The sequence below is a fragment of the Cucurbita pepo genome, chromosome 1, assembly GCF_057944985.1.
Source record: "Cucurbita pepo subsp. pepo isolate OVF chromosome 1, ASM5794498v1, whole genome shotgun sequence".
Classification (NCBI taxonomy): Eukaryota; Viridiplantae; Streptophyta; class Magnoliopsida; order Cucurbitales; family Cucurbitaceae; genus Cucurbita; species Cucurbita pepo.
In genome coordinates, this window is record NC_141798.1 from 14,748,290 (window position 1) to 14,768,268 (window position 19,979).

The 19,979-nt window shown below is 35.8% G+C and overlaps 1 protein-coding gene and 1 non-coding gene across 2 annotated transcripts; both read left to right on the forward strand.

Annotated features, from left to right (window-relative positions):
- Positions 1–255: 255 nt before the first annotated feature.
- On the forward strand, positions 256–395 carry LOC147794870 (small nucleolar RNA Z247). The gene has a single exon (XR_015413628.1). It is a non-coding gene; the product is annotated as a small nucleolar RNA Z247 (small nucleolar RNA).
- A 5,847-nt stretch (positions 396–6,242) lies between these two features.
- On the forward strand, positions 6,243–6,984 carry LOC111799678 (uncharacterized). The gene has a single exon (XM_023683155.2). The coding sequence runs from the start codon at positions 6,323–6,325 to the stop codon at positions 6,821–6,823; it is 501 nt and encodes a 166-aa protein (XP_023538923.2). The 5' UTR covers positions 6,243–6,322; the 3' UTR covers positions 6,824–6,984.
- Positions 6,985–19,979: the final 12,995 nt, after the last annotated feature.

The following is a 19,979-nucleotide window of genomic DNA, read 5'->3' on the forward strand; positions in this document are numbered from 1 at the left end:
TGGTATGATCAGGATCAACAAGTCCTTAGCGGCCTTCTCTCCTCCATGTCTGAGGAGATTCTTCATGATGTGGTTGCCGCTACTACGTCCAAGGAGGCGTGGGATACCCTGCAGCGGATGTTTTCATTGTCAACTCGTGCTCGCACTACTCAGATTCGTGTTGAGCTCGCCACGTCCAAGAAACGAGATCAATCTGCTGCAAATTATTTTTGCAAGATCAAAGGGCTAGCCACCGAGCTGGCCGCCGCCGGCTCTGCCTTGCAGGATGATGATGTGATCGCGTATCTTCTCGCTGGTCTTGGCCCTGACTATGATCCCTTCGTCACCTCAATGACTACCAAGAGTGAAGCCCTCACCCTTGATGATGTGTTTGCACATCTAATGACGTATGAAGCTCGCCAACTACAACACCAGGCTGAACTTCAGTTAAATCTTGGATCTTCTGCCAATTATGCTAGTCGTGGTGGTCAGCAGAAGAATCGTGGGCGTAGGGATCGCGGTCGTGGTCGTTCTCAAGGTTATGAACCCTCTCGTCCTGCTGTAGCATCGGTTGCTATTGAGCTGTAGCATCGAATCCTCGGCCGTTGGTCAACCAACTGCTGTAGCATCGGTTGCTCCCCTCGCAACGGCTGATAGGGTCGTCCCCTCAAATGTGGATCCTGCACCTACTACTCATCCGTATGGTACTCGATTGAAGCACAATATCAAGAAACCCAAGGTGCGTACAGATGGAACAGTAACATATCTTGTAGCTCGGTCTTCTGCCTCTGAACCTACTTCACATATTACTGCTATTGAGCATCCCCTCTGGCGTCAGGCAATGAATGATGAATTTCAGGCACTTCAAAAAAATAAGACATGGCACTTAGTTCCTCCTCGTGCTGGTCTTAACGTTATTGATTGCAAATGGGTTTTCAAACTCAAACAAAAGCCAGATGGCTCTATTGATCGCTACAAAGCACGCCTGGTTGCTAAAGGTTTTAAACAGCAGTATGGCGTTGATTATGATGATACCTTTAGTCCAGTTGTTAAGCCCACTACCATTCGGTTCTTATTATCTCTTGCTATTTCTCGTGGTTGGGCTATTCGGCAGATTGATATTCAAAATGCTTTTCTTCATGGCCTTCTTAATGAAGATGTTTATATGAAGCAGCCCCCTGGATTTGTGGATTCTCAACACCCTGGTTATCTCTGCAAGCTGGATAAGTCGCTTTATGGCCTTAAACAAGCTCCGCGTGCCTGGTTTTCTCGCCTTAGCTCCAAACTATTACAGCTGGATTTTACACCTTCAAAGGCTGATGTCTCTCTTTTTATTTTTAACAAAACGGGCATTCAGATGTATATCCTCATCTACGTAGATGATATTATTATCATCAGCTCATCTTCTACGGCTACTGAGAAACTTCTTACACAGCTTCAGGATGATTTTGCCGTCAAGGATCTTGGTATTTTGAGTTATTTTCTTGGGATTGAGGTCCGCCATACTTCTAGTGGACTTATTCTGACACAACATAAATACATTCGAGATTTATTAGCCAGAACCAATATGCTCACCTCCAAAGGTGTGCCCACACCTATGCTTCCCAGTGAGAAGTTGTTATTGAATGGTGGTGAAAAGCTCTCACCTGAGGATACTACTCGCTATCGAAGTGTCGTTGGTGCTCTCCAATATTTGTCTCTGACACGTCCTGATATATCCTTCTGTGTCAACAGAGTGTGTCAGTTCATGTCCTCTCCGACTTCTATACATTGGGCGGCAGTCAAACGAATTCTCCGTTATCTACATGACACGATTGATATGGGTTTGTGTCTTACAAAGTCCAGCACTGATTTGTTGAGTGCCTTTTCAGATGCTGATTGGGCTGGGAATCCTGATGATCGTCGAAGCACTGGAGGCTATGTGATCTTCTTTGGTGGCAATCTTATCTCTTGGAGTTCGAGGAAACAATCGACAGTTTCTCGCTCTAGTACGGAAGCCGAATATAAGGCGGTTGCTGATGCCACTGCCGAATTAATTTGGATCCAAGTCCTCTTGCGTGAGCTCGGGATCTCGCAAGCGCGAGCGCCTAGCCTATGGTGTGACAACATTGGTGCCACCTACCTATCCGCCAATCCAATCTTTCATCGACGGACGAAGCATGTTGAGGTTGATTATCACTTCGTTCGTGAACGAGTATCGACTCGTCAGCTTGATGTTCGACTCATATCTTCCAAGGATCAGCTCGCCGATATCATGACAAAGCCACTGCCAGCTCCTTCTTTTAGCTATTTTAGGCGCAATCTGAACTTAGTAGTACATCGTCCAGATTGAGAGGGGGTGTTAAACCTAAAATAGATCATAACTGTATATACTAAAATAGTCTAAGATTTACTAGTTGTTATGATTTGAAGGGTTTGTTACCAAATCTATGATTTTATGGTTTGTTACCAAATCATAGATTTGGAATGAAATCTTCATTATACGCATCTATAAATACATGAGGTCGTGACCCATATAGGTCATCGTGCCATTCAATCTAACACGTTCTTCCTTATATTTAAGTTTTAATCTAATTTGAATTATGCTATTTTTTTTTATAAAAATAATATTTTTAGTGTATTTTAAAACATTACATATTTACGGTATGCTCGAGAATGACTATTTTAGAAGTCTAGATCTAATATTTAGACTTAAGAAATTGATGCGACATAATAATAATAATAATAATAATAATAATAATAATAATAATAATAATAATAATAATAATAATATAGTTTTAAAAGACAAATAAAATCACAATTAAATAATTCTTAAAAATTTAGTATTCTAATATAAAGATAAAGTATTCATTAATATTTAAAGTTTATTTAGACAATTGTTGTTTTAAACATAACTTTAATGAATAAGACATCGGTAGCTATCTCAAAAGTCAAAAGTCGATATCTGAATTCCACCTTCTAATATTATTAGACTAAAAAAATGGTTAATTATTATAAATAAATAAATAAATTAGGTAGATTACCTTGTTCCAACTTTGACAATAACAATATTTAGGTATTAAAATTTTATTATTAAAAGTAATAAAAAAAAAAAACAAATGAAAATGATTTGCAACCATTTTTAATGCTTTTGACGTGTTATTACATTAAGGTTTTGGTTTGAAATTATTGGGAGAGGAAAAAGAAAGAAAAATAAAGTTACATGTGATGGAAGATATTTTATTTGTGTTTTTGACGTGTCAAAATTTCATTGGTGTGAACACGTGGAATGTACCACTCCTCAAGTCACGAGAAAATAATGAATCTTGTGCCAAATGTACTTTTCCCCCCCTTCCTAAACAAGTTTGTTTACTTCTTTAAATTGACTCCATTTTTCAAATTTGGTTGGAAATATTTTTTTAATTTATTTTAATTTTAGTCAAATTTCAATTCTTTCCAACATCAATCCAACCTCAAACTTAGGTTACAGGTTTCTTACCCTCCTATATTAAACATTTTTCTTAAAACAAATAAAATAATAATTTTAATCTATACCGTCTGAATATACACGTAGTAACTAATTTTATTTTCTTAATGAAAAAATAAGATTGTTATAATTGATATCAAAATTCTAGATTTATTGATTTTGTAGACTATCTTAGAGTAAAATAAATAATTTCTCAGAGTTGTTTAAGGTTAATATTACAGATTTTTTATTCCAGGGATGGATTTGACATTTCTCCTTTAATATTTAAATATTAAAAGAAAACTTGATAATGAATTTTGTAAATTTAAGTGTTTTTATCATTAAAGGTATTTAAAAAAAAAATGAAAAGTTGGAAAATAATATAAAATGATGTAATTGTGGTGTCTTGTGAATTGAATTGATTTGTATGAGAACTTGGACCATAGATGTGTAAAACTTTTCCATTACGCCACGTCATTAATATCATTCTTTCTTTGCTTTTTCTTATTTTAATATTTCATGTTACCTTAAATGTCCTTGAAACTTTTTTTTTTTTTAATTTTAAAAAATTTTAAATATTTTTTCTGATAATTTTAGATGGAAACTATTTTATTTAAAAATTAAATTCCAAACAATTTAAAATGTAAAAGGTAATATAAAATTAAATTCACTCTTATTTTCTCTATTTTTCTCCACCATTCAAACTCACTTTCTCATTCCATTCTAGTCTCAAATTTCCACCCAATACTTTTTCTTTTTTACAAAATTGCCCCTCACTTCATATTAATTCTCCAATGGCATTGTGGATATTTTGACTAACATCCTTAGTTAGACTTGAAACCTAGTTGTAAAGAGAAAAAAATTAATAAAATTTCAAATTCACCTTAATTTTCTTCGACCTTTTCAACTATCGTAAATAAAATCTCAATTTCTGTTTTAATGTTCGATGTTAAGATTTTTCTTTATAAATGTTTGAGTGGGTTAGAGTTGATTACTCTTGTAATGACCCACCGACATTTTTTTTAATGTTAAAAAAATATCAACGTTAAAAGCTATATAAAATTTTGTAAGGCCGTACACTATTGATACGTAAGTATCTTTAATGACTTGTCTAGTATATAAATTCCATTGAATTTTGATTTCTTTTCTTCTTATTCACATTTATTTTGATTAAAAAAAATCTTAATTTTCTCTCCAAGTAACTTCTACTCAACTTATAACAATATGGTAGACTTACATGAGGACATTTCATTGAGGCTCTTAAAATTGGCTCTCTCCAATAAAATTTTACTTTAATTTGTAGGCGAATCTAATTCTTGGTTTGTACTTTTTATTTTTATTCAATGATTCTTCTAACACGTTATATTTCCGTGATAAATCAAATAGTTTCCAAATTTTGTATAAATATTCATCGTCTAGATTTATAAAAACGAATACCTTCTTATTGTGAAAAACTTAAAAAAGGATCAAGTTAAGAATATTTAAACAATTTTAGATCTATTTTACTTATAAAGTTATGATTCCATTATTATACCACTTAACTTTGTTCAAATTTTGAATTTGCTCTTATATTATGACTTACGAATCTCATTTTTTTTATGCTTATAACATTAAGATAACATTTTTTTTTTATCCTATTAAAATTTTTCTTTTGTGGGAACCGAATAATATAAGAAGCTTTTATATCCTATTTTTACGAGCCTATGTATTCAATGCTAAAAAGGGACCTCTAAATAACATTAAGAACAAATGAGTTGGTCCATAAAGTAAAAAACTTATACAAAAACTAAGGTATAGTAAAGCCACCTCAAAACTAATAAAAATAAGAACACCAAAAATTAAGGGATTTGGAGATTTTACAAATGATGAACAAAGTAAGCAAAGGATTGGAATAGAAACATCCTCGTAGTAAAGAGTAGACAATTCCTAATGACACTTCCAACCAAGAAATAAAAGAAATGTTTAGGAATGTTCAAGAAAAACCTTTAGCAATCTAAGTAGTTTGGTAACCTTTTGAATACTTGTCACACAAATGATCATAATAATATGAATATTAGAAATGTCCATCTACTCGATTTCTAAGTTGAAATATTAAAATTGAAGTTAGCAAGTCAAATCTTTATTCCGAGGTTGAACTACTAAAAATTAAAAAAAAGAAAAAAGTAAAATTGAATATAAACAATTTTATTTTATGAAAAAAGTGAAACGAGTCTACATAATAACATTATAGTGTTTACTCTGAGCAGAAGCTCTCATAGTTTTGTTTCGTGTTTCTCAAAAGTCTTTATTTATAAATTTATGATCGTTCTTAAATTAACGCTCTCCTAACAATCTTACTACGGAATAAAATACAACATAGAATCTTCCCTAGAGTATATGAGATCTCACGAGGAGAACGAACGAGTCCGCTATCAATAACCCAACCCAGCTAATTAATTACACAAAGGACAATGGTGGGCAGCCGAGCCGGAAAAAGAAAAAGAAAACAAAAACAAAAAACAAAAAAGGTGGAAATAAAGAAGAACCGTATTATTTATGGTCGAGTGACTGAGCCGGTGGGTCCGGTTTTTCGGACTTCAAAATGTTATTCAAATAAATTTTAGAAACCAATTAATTGTAGAAAAAAGATAAAGCCAAAAAGTTGATGGACAAAAAAAGAAAAAGAAGAAAAAAAGAAAAAAAGAAAAATTAGAATGTAAAAGAAGAGGAGGCGTCCGTGATGTAGAGAGAGTACGCATTGTTTACCACGCGCCAGATGTCACTATCATCTCCAAAACTCTCTCCTTCCTTCTTTACTTTGTCCTCTATATAAATTCCTCCTCTCCGCTTTGCCGCCGCATCCTCACCCCTGCAATTCACCCCCCACCCTTTCCCTTCACTTTTCCGATCAACCATTCCATGGCGGATCTTTCCTCAAACAAGCGCCTCCGACTCGACTCAGTCGACTCGGAGTCCGACACACCGGAGGTCAAGCGTCTCAAAGACGACCTCCTCGGCCTTCTCGACGACGCCGACCCTGATCCCGTTGTTCAGGATCTCGATTCCGTCATCCAGAGTTTCGCCGACGAGATCTCCCCGGTCTCCTCTCCGCCGTCGCTCCCGGCAGCGACCGACGAGTCCTTGCCGGAGCTCGGGTACCTTCTCGTGGCCTCAGACGATGAGCTTGGACTCCCTCCGTCTGAGGCCTCCACCAGCCACGGCGGTGAAGCGGAGGCAGCGGAACTGACTCGGGCGTCGTCGGAGTCGTCCGGGATGGGAGAGATTTGGGGATTTGAAGATGCGATTCCGAGTTACGAGTCGTTCGAGTTGGGGGAAGGAGGGAGATTCTATAACGATACCGAATATGTTGCGTTGGATGGACTTTTTGAACATTCCGATGTGTACTCTGTTTTCTCGTGACGGCGGCGAAGAAAGCCCCGCCGGGGAAATAGGAGGAAACAGCAGCAAAATTACCTTTTTATCCCTGAAAATGAATATAAAAAGAACACCCCACTTGTAAATCTTTTTTCCCACCAATTCCATCACATAAAACAGAATCCACAAAATTAAGTTTTTCTTCAGCTAAATCAACCTAATTTTGTCATTCATTTTTATAAAAAGAGTATATATATTTTTATTTATGTTAAAGTTATATATATGATTATAATAATAATACAATAATAATTTTATTCAATTTCATAATTATTTGTTTTATATTTATTCTATCATAACACTTAAAATTTTATTCTTCAAGTTGTTGAAATATAACTTTATGTTGATGAGTTGTTATTTTAATATATTGTTTGAAAATAAATAAATGTTCTAAATATTAATAAATAAATAAATAAATGTTCTAAATATTAATATTTTATTTTTATTAGTAAAGTTTTAAATCAATGATATAAACTTTTTTGATGTTATTTGAACCAGGTATTTTATGATGAGTTGGATTAAGTTCCTTTCTAAAGAGGGTTATTGATCATATTTCAATTAGATCCGATCTAACCCGTAAATTACAATAAATAGGATAAAATTATATTAATAATCTTAGATTTTTTTTATATAATATATAATATTAAATTTTAATTAAATAACCAAAATTATTATTAAAAAAATAATTAACCTTGAGGTATTAGCAAATAAATTTTAATATTGAGTTAATCTAGTCTTATGAAGTTCATGAGTTCTTATATTCACAATCTAATTTCAGGGGTATAAAATATTTATTCATTAGGATTTTTGCTCGAGATTTTAAGTATATTTAGCAATTGTATCATAATCTCTTCGATCCAAGTCATTATTTTACCTACATACAAGTTGGGATGGTTTCATCAAATATTTGGCTCCATATTTGATATCTTAAGTATGAAGAGCCTCTATTAATAACCTTTTAATCTTCCTAATAGGCTCCACACTATCTACTACTAGAATCTGCCTTAGCAATACCTAGCAAACTCCCTATATTTATGTCATTTCAGGCTCTTAATTATGTAAGTTAGACTCTTCATTAAGCACAACCAAAGCTCCCTTAGTAGTACCATCCAGTGTATCACGAGCTTTAGGTGAGTGACATCTATATATTAAGTAGATTTACACCGGTCGAAGTGATCTCACAATTAAAGATTGCACCCCAATTATCCCTACATAGTATTAACCCTCCCACAGAATCTTACATGACTCTAAATATGGCTCAAGGACCAAAGAAATGTGAAACTTAGGCTAAGGCTCACTAATTATCCCTACATAATTCTAGTCACTTATCATACAATCCAATAATCAATCAAGACATAACACAATTTTCCAACCTTACACATGCTTCTAAGGAAATTAAGAGGCAATAAATCTTAAGAAGGTTAAGGCATACAAAAACTATTAAAAATATTTGAAAATATTACAAACAAAGTTTAAAATAGGAAACCGAAAAAGATTAAAGTTCAAAATAGAAAACAGAAAAAGACACAAATTTAATGGTCCCTCTAGTAATAGTGCTACTCTTGCACACTTCTATCATTAACCAACCGCCTATGATCTATTTGAAAAATATAGAATAGAAAAAAAAAAGTAACAAACCTATTTGTAGGCTTTTATTAAATTCGCTCTTATTTAATGCCTCTTAAGTTCATGAGTTCTATATGGGCCTTAGAGTTAGCCATTCCATGACTTGAGTCAATCTAGCCCTATCAAACTCATAAGTTCTTAAACCAACCTCACTCCTATTTTAGGGATGTATGTCACTAATTAGGGCTCATTCCGGTTCTAGGTGCACTTAACCATTGTTCTCTATTCTCTTTGATTCATCTAAGTCATTACGGTATTTGCATACAAGTCAGGGTACCGTCATTGGATCGTGAGCTTTAGGGTGGATTTAATAGGTATGGGAGAATCATAATTACCTATTAATAACCTCTCAATCTCTCTACTAGGCTCCCATAGATGTCTACTATTGCATGCCAAAAGTTCCCTGAATGGTATCTTGCAAGCTCCCTTTCTCTACGGAATTTTAAGCTCTTAACAATGCAAGATAGACTCTCCACTAAGTACAATTGGAGCTCCCTCAGGAATACCCTCTTGTGTGTCATGAGTCTTTAGTGGGTGATATCACATTTCTATATATTAGGTAGATCCTCACTAATGAAAGTGAGTTCACGATTAATAGTGAAAGTGGTTCACGATTAAGGGTTGTACCCCAACCATCCCTATATAGTACTAGCCATCCTACACAACCTTACATGACCCAAAATGTGGCTCAAGGACCAAAGTAACGTGAATATAGACTAAGATTTACTAAACATTCATATATAACTCGTCACATAACATACAATCCAATGATCAACCAAGGGCATAACATGATTTTTCAACCTCCTACACATGCTTCTAAGGAACTTTAACCGACAATAAGTCTCCTTCATCATGCTAATAAATATGATATAGTCATACATGCAATATCTGAATCCCAACATAGCATTAAGAGCAATCAAAAATAAATTTAGAGTAACAAAAGTTCTATTTCATGCGACAGTTTAAACCACTCAACATTTCGTTTTATTAAGTTTAGATCTCTAATTTATTGCTCAAATCAGTCATGTTACATTTATAATCATTATGTCCAAGAAAAGTCCAAACGGTTAGTTACTCACATGCTCAGGCTTGTTTGGGAGCTCGGTTCTTAGGCTTCCCACACTCCAAACTCCTTGAAATTTTGTGAAGAGATTCTAAAATAATTCAAGAAACTAGAACCAACAATAGATTCATAAGAACAAGTTGAATTGGAGTTCAAAACGCTTCAAACCTAAAATTGTATACTAACTATGGAAGAAATACGGTAACATGACATGAGATAAACTAAATCGACATGATTATGCTGACTATGGTACAAACCTACTACCCACTATCACTGTGTCATAATTATGTTATGACTATGTGTTCAAGAGCTCATGATTATGAAAGTTCTAAGGTGGGGTTTTAGAGAACTATCAACTACTTCTACTAGTGATTGAGAGTTATTCATGGCTAGCACACATTGACTTTCCGTTCTCTCATTCTCTCAGGTAGAGTAAGCATTGAATTCTCTCTAAGTTAGAAGAGTGATTCACACATCTGCAAGTCTCCCAACCTATTCATTCGGTGTTACATACTCTCGATCTTAACACCGTAAAGGAGAAATCATTGTTGGGAAAGAACTATTGGTAAGTCTTATTCTTAAACTTTCATTCAATTTTTGTTTCCTTTGATTTGATTTGGATTGGGTTGAAAAATAAAAACTAAAATTGTTGGCATGTTCTAAAAAATTATGGGACAGACTAGTCACTCACAGAGGAAAGGAAAAGGTAAGATCTAAAAAATAAGTAGGTTAGAGACTGAAGTTGCATTCAAACGGAGCTTCGAAGAGGGGAGCACCAAACCATAGGCTCAGACGCCTACAAATTTCACCCGTCGCCTTGCAGCCAGACACGTCGGCCCATCTGATTAGCCCGCCAGCCCCCACACCTACACTAGCCCACAACAACTTAGTCCAGCTGAGTACCTGACCCGCTCAAGCCCTCGACCCGATCCAACCCCACAACTTGATCCATACCGAATCGACTCATACTCGAAACCCAAACCCGATCCAACAACCTACATCGACCCGACCTACCGAACTGCACCTCGACCTACGCCTTTAGTTGACCCGATTGCAACCCGAGCGCCCCACGACTTGCTCACGTCATTTTCCACGTGCACGGCTGGAGCACGACTCCATCCAACTGTCATCTTTTAGGGCGTCTCCAACTCGGCCAAGCAGATTATTTGGCTCAATTCTGACCTGCTTGAAGTCTCGGGATCCTTTACTACCATTTTTTTACCATTTCGGAGCCGATTTTGAAAATTATTAGGAGCATTGGAGGCCAAGATAACCATTGCTTGGTTAATTTTAAGTTATTAAGAAGCTATAAGCATATTTAATTGATACGGTTGGATGATATGGATAGTACATTATACCGTGGGCCCACATAAGTCGAAACAAGCTTGGATCTGATTCAAGGATAATTAGTAACTCCGGCCTAGGCCAAACAAGTAACTGACTTTACTGTTGGTTGGTTGGATGACTTGATTACTATATGATCAACACGTGCCCTTTGGCCCCTACACGTGTCGTAATTTCATAATTGTTTGACGTATGGGATATTATGTTTATGCTATGATGTTAGATATGGTGTGATACGTATTATGCTATGTTATAAAGTATGCCTCGTAATGATTATGTTATGTTATGAGATTAGGATATGTTATCGATGTTGTATGATGCATGAACCTCTATATGGCATATCATATAAGAGATGTAATATGTTTGCTCATTGCCTATGAGACATCGATAAGACAAGGGTTATATATACATGTCTTATAGGACTTGCATGATACATATTTAACATGAATTGATATTATGAGACGTTATGCATCTTTGTATGTCCACATGCATTGAGATACTTTCCTGTTATGATGAGTATGAACGCATACTTTAAAATATCTATATTTTGTCATGATATTATGCAGGCTTCTTTCCCTCCGTGGTTCCCAGCAGTGTAAGCGTGTGCTAGTTGAAGGGCAGGTCCAGGGGTACGTATACACCCACTTGGTTGGTACATGCATATGTGCATGGGTCATGCGTAGAGGAGTACTAAACATCCAATTTTCGCTCACAATGAATAGTAGAGTTTAAGGCCATGAAATATTTTTATGAAAAAGATAGTCCTCAATATGAATTCTTGCATTTGCATTTCTCAACCCCAACAGTAGGACTACTTATTGAGTATTTTTATATACTTAAGCTATATGTTACTTCGTTTTTAGGTAAAGGTAAGACATCTCTGTATAGACGATGGCGTCACAGTAAAAGCCGTGGAACCAAGGTTAGGTTAGTTGCATCTCTATTTAAATTCAAGTCCTTAAGTTAGATTGAGGCGTTTTTTCATTACTTGAACTTCTTGTTGTTTCGTTTCCATTTTTCTTTCCGTTGAAGTTTACTTTCTTTTAAATGAATTTTGCTAAAGTTCAAGTCCATAGCACCATTATAAAATGCTTTCAATAAAAAATTTCGTGCATAATAGTCATGTCATGCATTTAGTTGCTTCTCTATTTTTATTAGGGAAAATAGGGTTTTTATAGTCTAGATGGTCAAGTTCATGATTATGTGTGTCACGTGTTATGATATACTATGTGTAGACTCAAAAGGGTTTTCAATCGCCCTAATAGTGATCGAGAGTCATTTATAGCTAGCCCACATATGTATCTTAGTTGGTAAGCACTAGGTCATCTCCTACGCTATAAAATTGATAGAACCTAAAATGGATGAAATATTAGATAGATGGTCAAAAAGATTGAGAAAAAGCAGTCATTCATACCTGGCGTCGATCTATTTTTCCACAAGACCTCCCCTATTGTTCTGATGGAGAGAAGAATAGTTAGAGCTTCTTCTATAGATGAGATAACCGGAGAAGATTCAATAGCAATAGCAAGGGGACAATATTAGGTTCTATCAATTTTTAGGATTTTAATCATGTGCTACTAACTCTCTCATAACTTGCTCTGCCATCTTTTCATTAAGTTCAACATAGATGGAAGGTTATAGTTCAATCATTATTAGATTCCTGATCGAGGGCACGTTCAACAAATATGGGCTTACAATTAGAGGTGTACATTGAACCTAACAATCCGAACTGACCCAACTCAAATTATAAAGATTGGGTTGAGTTACATAACATTTTGAGTTAGGTTGGCGAACGGTCATACGGTATCGTGGAGTGTCCGTCCAGTGTCCGATCGACACCATATTTTTTGAGCTTTCATCTTTCATATGGATAGATATAATTCCAAAGCCACACGCCCAAACTCTTTTCAAAACCTCAACTTTCGAGGTTAAGGTCTGGGCCCTATTCGACCCTTCATCAAGCCTATCTTTGTCCCTCATTTTAACATCATTGCCTCCATCTCACTTGTGCCTCAACTTGGCTTCAATGTACATTTTTTGATGTGTTAGATGATGCACTGTCCTTCTCGATTGCATTATGGCACTTGTCTGTCTCAGCTCTCACATGGTCGGATACGCGCCACTTGAGGGTTGCTTCTTTGCTTATCGGTGTGAGGATCACTGTTTTGCTTATCTCCATGTGAGGGTCACAACCTACCATCTTCGTAGTATGGTTGTGACATACATCATGAGAAGATAACCAAAACTCAACCTAGTTTGATCAAAACAAAAGTTTGGATGAAAAAGTAAAGATAACTCTCGAACTGTTTAGGAACTAAAACGGATCAAACAAGATTCTTATTTACCCTAGGGAAAAATAAGTTTTTATATAATACACGATAATGTAGAGACACCCAATTGATACTCATTGAGATGCTACCTTTCAGATAAGAAGATTTATGTGTTGGAGAAGGCAACATGAGGACGCTAGAATAGACGTTGAAATGCTTCAAATTGAAGAAAGAGAACACAAAGTTTAAAGCATTGAGACACTGGTAACAGTGTTGAGACGCCACCTATGTTGAGCATGGTGAATTTGCACCATCAACCATGGCATCCTTGACATAAATCCTAGCATGGAGATGCTACCTACATGATTTTACTGACTTTGAGGTTAGCAACATTGTCGTTAATATGCTCCAAAGGTGTCTCAACGTTGTCACGTCAGGAATATTTGTTTGATTAGCTTTTCCCATGGATGCTCAATTTGAGTACAAGTAGCTCATTTTTATCCAATTTTTTCTGAAATTTTATGGTTAGGTTCAAATTACTCAATTCCAACCAAATAGACAAATATGTATTGGTTAAAGACTACACAGGTGCTATAAGCCAGAACCAAAATCATTATTTGAAATTCCACTCTGGACCAACATATATACTTATATATGGGAATATACTTTCATCAGCCGCCAATTTCAGCCCAATCCAAGATGAATTGGGTCCATTCCAAACCCAAAATCAAAATAGTCACAGTAATTTTGTTGCCAACCCAAGAGGACCTTTCATCCTTCCTTTAAAAATACGTAGCCCTTGTTAGTTTTATTAGGTCAATTCTCTTTCAGAATTTGCTTGTGGTGTAAAAATAGCAAGAGTAGTTGGAACTTAGATTAGTTGCTACAAATATTATTTTTCTTGGCATTTTGTGGGTTTTTGTTCATTCACAAAAGAAAAGAACAAGAGCATAGGAAAAATGATTGAGCCTTAGGAGGGAATAAATTTAAGTTCCCTAGGCTTTATAGAAAATCTGACCCTTAAGAGTATATCTAATGATAAAAGAAAATTTTCATACCCAAGAGAAAAATGTTGGATATGACCCACAATCAAAAGAGGAAAGGAGAGTTTCTTGGAACAAAAGAAACAAAAGAATCTTAACTAGCTTTTGAAATTCTCTTGGTTGATGTGAAAGAGAAAACATCTCATAAGTATTTATAGCTGATAAGCACCAACAAATTTCCTAAGTTTTCTACGTAAGTTACAAGCTACTAACAATTCTTCTAAATAAATCACTAAATTTTCTTGGACAACTACTAACATTTCTCCTAGAATTGTTCTCTAAGTTAGTAACTTCTCATACTAAGTTAAGCTTATTGACTTACAATCTCCTCACTAAGATTGATTTTGTTTGAGATTCTTCACTCCCTGTAACTCCCGCATCTCTCAAATATAACCCTTGCTAGGGCCTTGGTGAGAATATTTGCACGTTACTCTCTAGTGGATATGAACTCCACAACGATTTGTCTCTTCTCGACACACTCATGGATGAAGTGGAAGTGAGTGCTAATGTATTTGTTGTGACCGTAGAATATCATATTCTTCATCAATGCAATCACAAATTTGTTGTCGACATAGAGAGTTACCGACTTTAGTTCACTTTCGGTCACTTTGCTTAACAAATTTGTGAGCCAAAATGCTTAACAAGATAGTGCCATAGTTCGGTGCTTCTGAGATTGCCTAGAGATCAAATTTTTGTTGAGATAAAACGTCATTCCTGTAGTTTTTTTTTTTTTTTTTTTTTTTTTTTTTTTTTTGTCATGTCTCCAACTAAATCACTATCAGTAGAAACGACTAGTTCTTTAGGGCCTCACCCTCTTTGATACTTCACCCCGTAGCTTGTGATTTCTTTCACATAGTGGAGAATGTGCTTAACGTCTTGATGATGCATCATAATAGGCTTTTTCATGTACCTACTTACCATTCCAACAACATATGAAACGTCCGGATGAGTATGAGTCAAGTACCTCAAACATCTTTCCGTTGATGCCCTATACTCAGTGAAATTCACCAAGCTTCCTTCACCATCTTTCTCGAGTTGTAACTTTGCTTCCATGGGATACTTGGTCGAGTTGCTACAACACCTTCTTAGCATAGGTTGATTGCTTTAGCATGATGCAATCTTTCCTTTGGTCCATTTCAATACCGAGGTAGTACGTGAATAACTCGAAATCAGTTATCTCAAATTCTTTCATCATTTGCTGCTTGAACTCTTTGATGGCTTCCTCACTTGTCTCAGTGATGATCAAGTCATCAGTGTACATGCAACTATGAGTGGTTCAACTTCATTGTTTCTGGTATACCATGTTTGTTCTTGCTAGCACTTCATGAAGTTTAGACTCTTTAAACTCTTGTCCAGACATATGTTTCACGCCATCGATGCTTGCCGTAAACTATAGAGGGCCTTTGACAATTTGTACACTTTGTGCTCTTCAATTTTGATGATGACAGTATGGGCAACATACACTTCTTCTTGGAGGTCACCATTTAGGAACACTAATTTAACTTCTAAGTAATGGACCTCCCACCCGTGTTGAGCTGCGAGGGCATGAATTAGCCTTATAGTGTTGAGTCTAGCCACTTGCGCAAGATCCTCCTCAAAATCAACTCCTTTAACTTAAACACTCACTTCAAATCGATGTGCTCGTGTTCGCGGTAAGTTAGTGAGTACTCATGTCTTGTTTTCTCAATGGATTCAAGCTCCTTTTGCATGGCCTCCTGCCAGGTCGTCTCAATTGTCTCATGGTAAGTTGTCAACTCCTCAATCGTGAGCAACGTTAACTCGTTGAGATCCAATTATTCTTCAAGTGTATCTACATAAGTTTTAGCAAGAGAACCAAACTTCTTTGGTCGCCCTCTATTATCGATTCTCTTATGCTCTCACCTGAGCTCTCTTATTCTAGAGAATTCATCATGCCTTTCAGTGTCACCAATAATGACATGTGTGGATTTTTTGGTGTCATTGTCGGAGCATCTTCTAGGTGTATTATGCCTCCCTCTTATTCCAAAGCAATGAAGTCTATAACAGTCTGTTTGTTATCGTTGACTTTGTACCAATCCCACTTCTTCTCTTTTTCAAATACGACATATCTTCTTACATGAATTTTCTCAAGTTGTGATATAGCCTGTGTGCCTCGGTCCCATCCTCTACGTCAAGATACACCATCTTGATATATGGCTTTGCAGTCTTAACATGTATTGTAAAACTCAAGACTGTTAGATACTTGAAGTGAGGTGTCTTTCACATATGACTAATAATTCAGATAGGGCTAAGAAAATAGAACCTAATGACTTTCATACTATGACTTTAAGTCGAGCTTTGGTAGACCGAGTTAACCTAGGAGATAGCATAGAAGAGTCCATTACCTAGGAATGAGATTTCTAAGCAAGAATAAGACACCAAATGAACGAACAAACCAATGACATAAGACTTAAGAACGAACTAAGAGTTACAACCAAGATATTTACTAAATATTTTTATACTCATCCATGCTACTATACCCTTTTTGGATGAGAGTTAGATGGAGCGGTCGAGACGAAGGTGTGCCCGAATTGTGGGACTTTATGAGTTTTGATAGATTGAAATCTTGTATTTCTCTGACCTTATGTTTTTACGAGTTTAGTGTCATTTTGAAAACTATGGCATTGTGTTTAATTTTTTTTTAAAATTCTATTGAGTTTGACAATTTTTAAATGTGTGCTCGTTTTAAAAAGTTGTAAATTATTATGTATTTTCAAATATTCTATGCCAGTTAGATCCGTTTTTTAATTAGAGTCTCTAAAAAGATGGGACGTTACATTTTTAGTTAAAAATTATCTAAAATTTGAAGTATTTATTAACTCTTTTAATTTTTCTGTAATTGTATTGTCTCTTACTTGCACATCAGTGTCAATTTATTGACGCTTCATATCAGTTTATCATCACATGTTGGGTAAGATTTTTGTCAACTACAAAATACGTACCAAGTACTTTTCAAAGTATAAAATCATCTCGTCTTCTAGTTTCATATCAACATGCTAAATGTTGGTTAGAACACTGAAGAAAATAATGGTAATTGAGGCAGTGACAAGTGTTGTTGAAGAAATGAACATGCAAGCACTTAGAGGTGAGGGCCGGTGAGATGGACGGGCTGCGACTCTTCCCTTTTCGGCCGCCCCACTACCGCACTAGAAAGCATCGAACCCAATGCCATGGCACAGCACATGGAGGGAGACACATTGTCTATCGATTTCAGAAAGAGCCTGAAAAGTTAGATCGATATTAAGACTTCTTACTTATTTGTCTTCTCCAAAAAGCTGAAGGGCTAACTTGAATGATAGATGACAGATTCTAGGAGGGTAGAACTATGATCTCTACCAAAATCCTATGGTCCATTAATGAGATTTTGTGTCCTTTTCATTCTTCATCTTCAAGGTTTGCATCATTTTTCCTCATATTTCCCTCCAAATAAGTAGTTTTTTTAGTCATACTGTTGGAATAAACTTAAAATGTCAAAGGTTAATTTTGTTAAAATAAATTTAATGTTAAGTTTAGAAGAAGCAGGTGAAAGAAAAGGGCCAGAACCTTTTTAGAGAATGATGGTAGGGGTTTACGAGCGTTTCTCTCACCCTATGATAGGGTTCGAAAAGTTATAAATACCTCGTCCTTTTACTGTAAAGTTAGAGCAAAAACAGAGCAATAGAAAAGGTTTTTGATAAAATCAGCAATTTTTGTCTCCTTGTCTCTCCTCTCTCGACATCTCCTTCACAAATACGCGAGTAGTATTTTCACAAAGCGGTATCAGAGTGTTCTATCGCTAGTGTGTGTGAGATTTATTTAACAAATTGGTATCAGAGCTATTTTCACAAGTTGGTATCAGAACCAATGGCGTATGTGACGGGTCAAATGCTGCTACCGCAACTAACGAAGACAAACTACGAAAATTGAAGCATTCAAATGAAAGCTCTTCTCAGCTCTCAAGATGCATGGGAGGTGGTCGAAGAAGGTTTCGAAGAACCAAAAGATACCACGGGTTATACGGCGGCACACAAAACAAAGATTAAAAGAGGTGCGATCAAAGGATAAGACGACACTATACATGTTGTTCCGAGCCGTTGACGAGTCGGGGTTTGAGAAGATTGCCAGTGCAACTACTTCAAAAGAAGCGTGGGACACTTTAGGAAAAGTGTTCAAAGGAACCGACCGAGTCAAGTAAGTGCGTCTCCAACTATTTGTAGCGAGTTGGAGAGCACGAAGATGAAGGAGTCAGAAAGTGTATCTGACTACATCACGCGTGTGCACACCGTGGTAAATCAACTCAATCGAAACAGAGAAATGTTACCTGAGACGCGGGTTGTGGAGAAGATTTTGAGGTCATTAACCGACAACTTCGAGAATGTTGTATGTGCAATAGAAGAGTAAAATGACCTAGTGACGTTCACGGTCGATGAGCTCACCGATTCTCTCGAGGCACACGAGCAACGTAAGACGAAGAAGGAGGAGACACTCGATCAAGCACTTCAAACCAAGGCATCAATAAAAGATGAAAAGGTACTCTACTCTCAAAATATTCAAGGTAAAGGTCGTGGAAGTCGCAGAAATGGTCGAGGTGGTCAAGGTAGCAGTTATGAAGAACATTATAAGGAGAAGAGACAATCGAGCCAAGCAAATTGGCGTGGAAGAGGACGCAGTCAAGGATATTATTCCAACATTCAGTGCTATAAATGTCAAAAATATGGTCACTATGCGAATGATTATAACTCCAACGAATGTTGCAATTGTAGCAGAGTGGGACATTTTGCAAGAAATTGTTGAGCCGAAAAAAAAAAAAGGAAGAAATGATCAACCTAGCTTTGGATGACGCAACAAACGAAGGCATTCTCTTGATGGCCCAAAATGAAGAGCTGAAAACACAAGAACACAGCGGCGCGAAAGACGATGACGGTAGTCGTGAGGCGGTGGAAACTGTTGGAAATGAGGTGATACGCAGCGGATTTGGCGAAATGACGATATCGGAAATGAGAAAATCGAATAACACTACAACAAACAATAAGTACGATAGCTTTCGAACAATGTTATCGTAGACTTTTTATAGTGTTTTTCGTACATCGTGACAGCCCATGTTATTAAAAGTCCGAGACTTTTTATAGCGTTCGTACATCGTGACAGCCCATGTTATTAAAAGTCCGAGACTTTTTATAGCATTTTTTTATAGCTCTAATGGATGCTATAATATAGTATGAATCTATAGCTTATATTAGTTGTCATGAAAACATTTTAGAGCAATTTTTATTAAGCTATAATATGTTTAATATAGCTAAAATAGTATGCTATCTTTAATTTATAGCATTTTTTTAATGCTATAATATATTATAGCTTCAATTTTAGATATATGCTATATCTAGATAATGAATCATTTATAATTATTTTAATTTTATACATATTTGATAGCATTTTTTTTTTATATATAAATTTCTTTATACCTTTTGATCAGGTATAGCCTTCTTCCTCTCCTAATAAAGATATTTTACAACACATTAAATACAAAAAAGTATTCATTCTTTATTGAAGTTTCATGATTTACTTGCACATTAGAAAATAAGGAAGTTTCAACGATGCAAGATAAAGTTTTTGCCCTAAGTACAAAAAAAAAACATAAAGTAGTTCACAACATACAAAATTCACCAAGTTTGGCTTCAAGTTTATCATGTAGAGAAGTGTTATCTTCAAATTCATCATTGGCATGAATAAGACATGCATCACTTTATTCACCTATATAAATATACAAAATATATATGAATATATGATTATGTGAACACTTC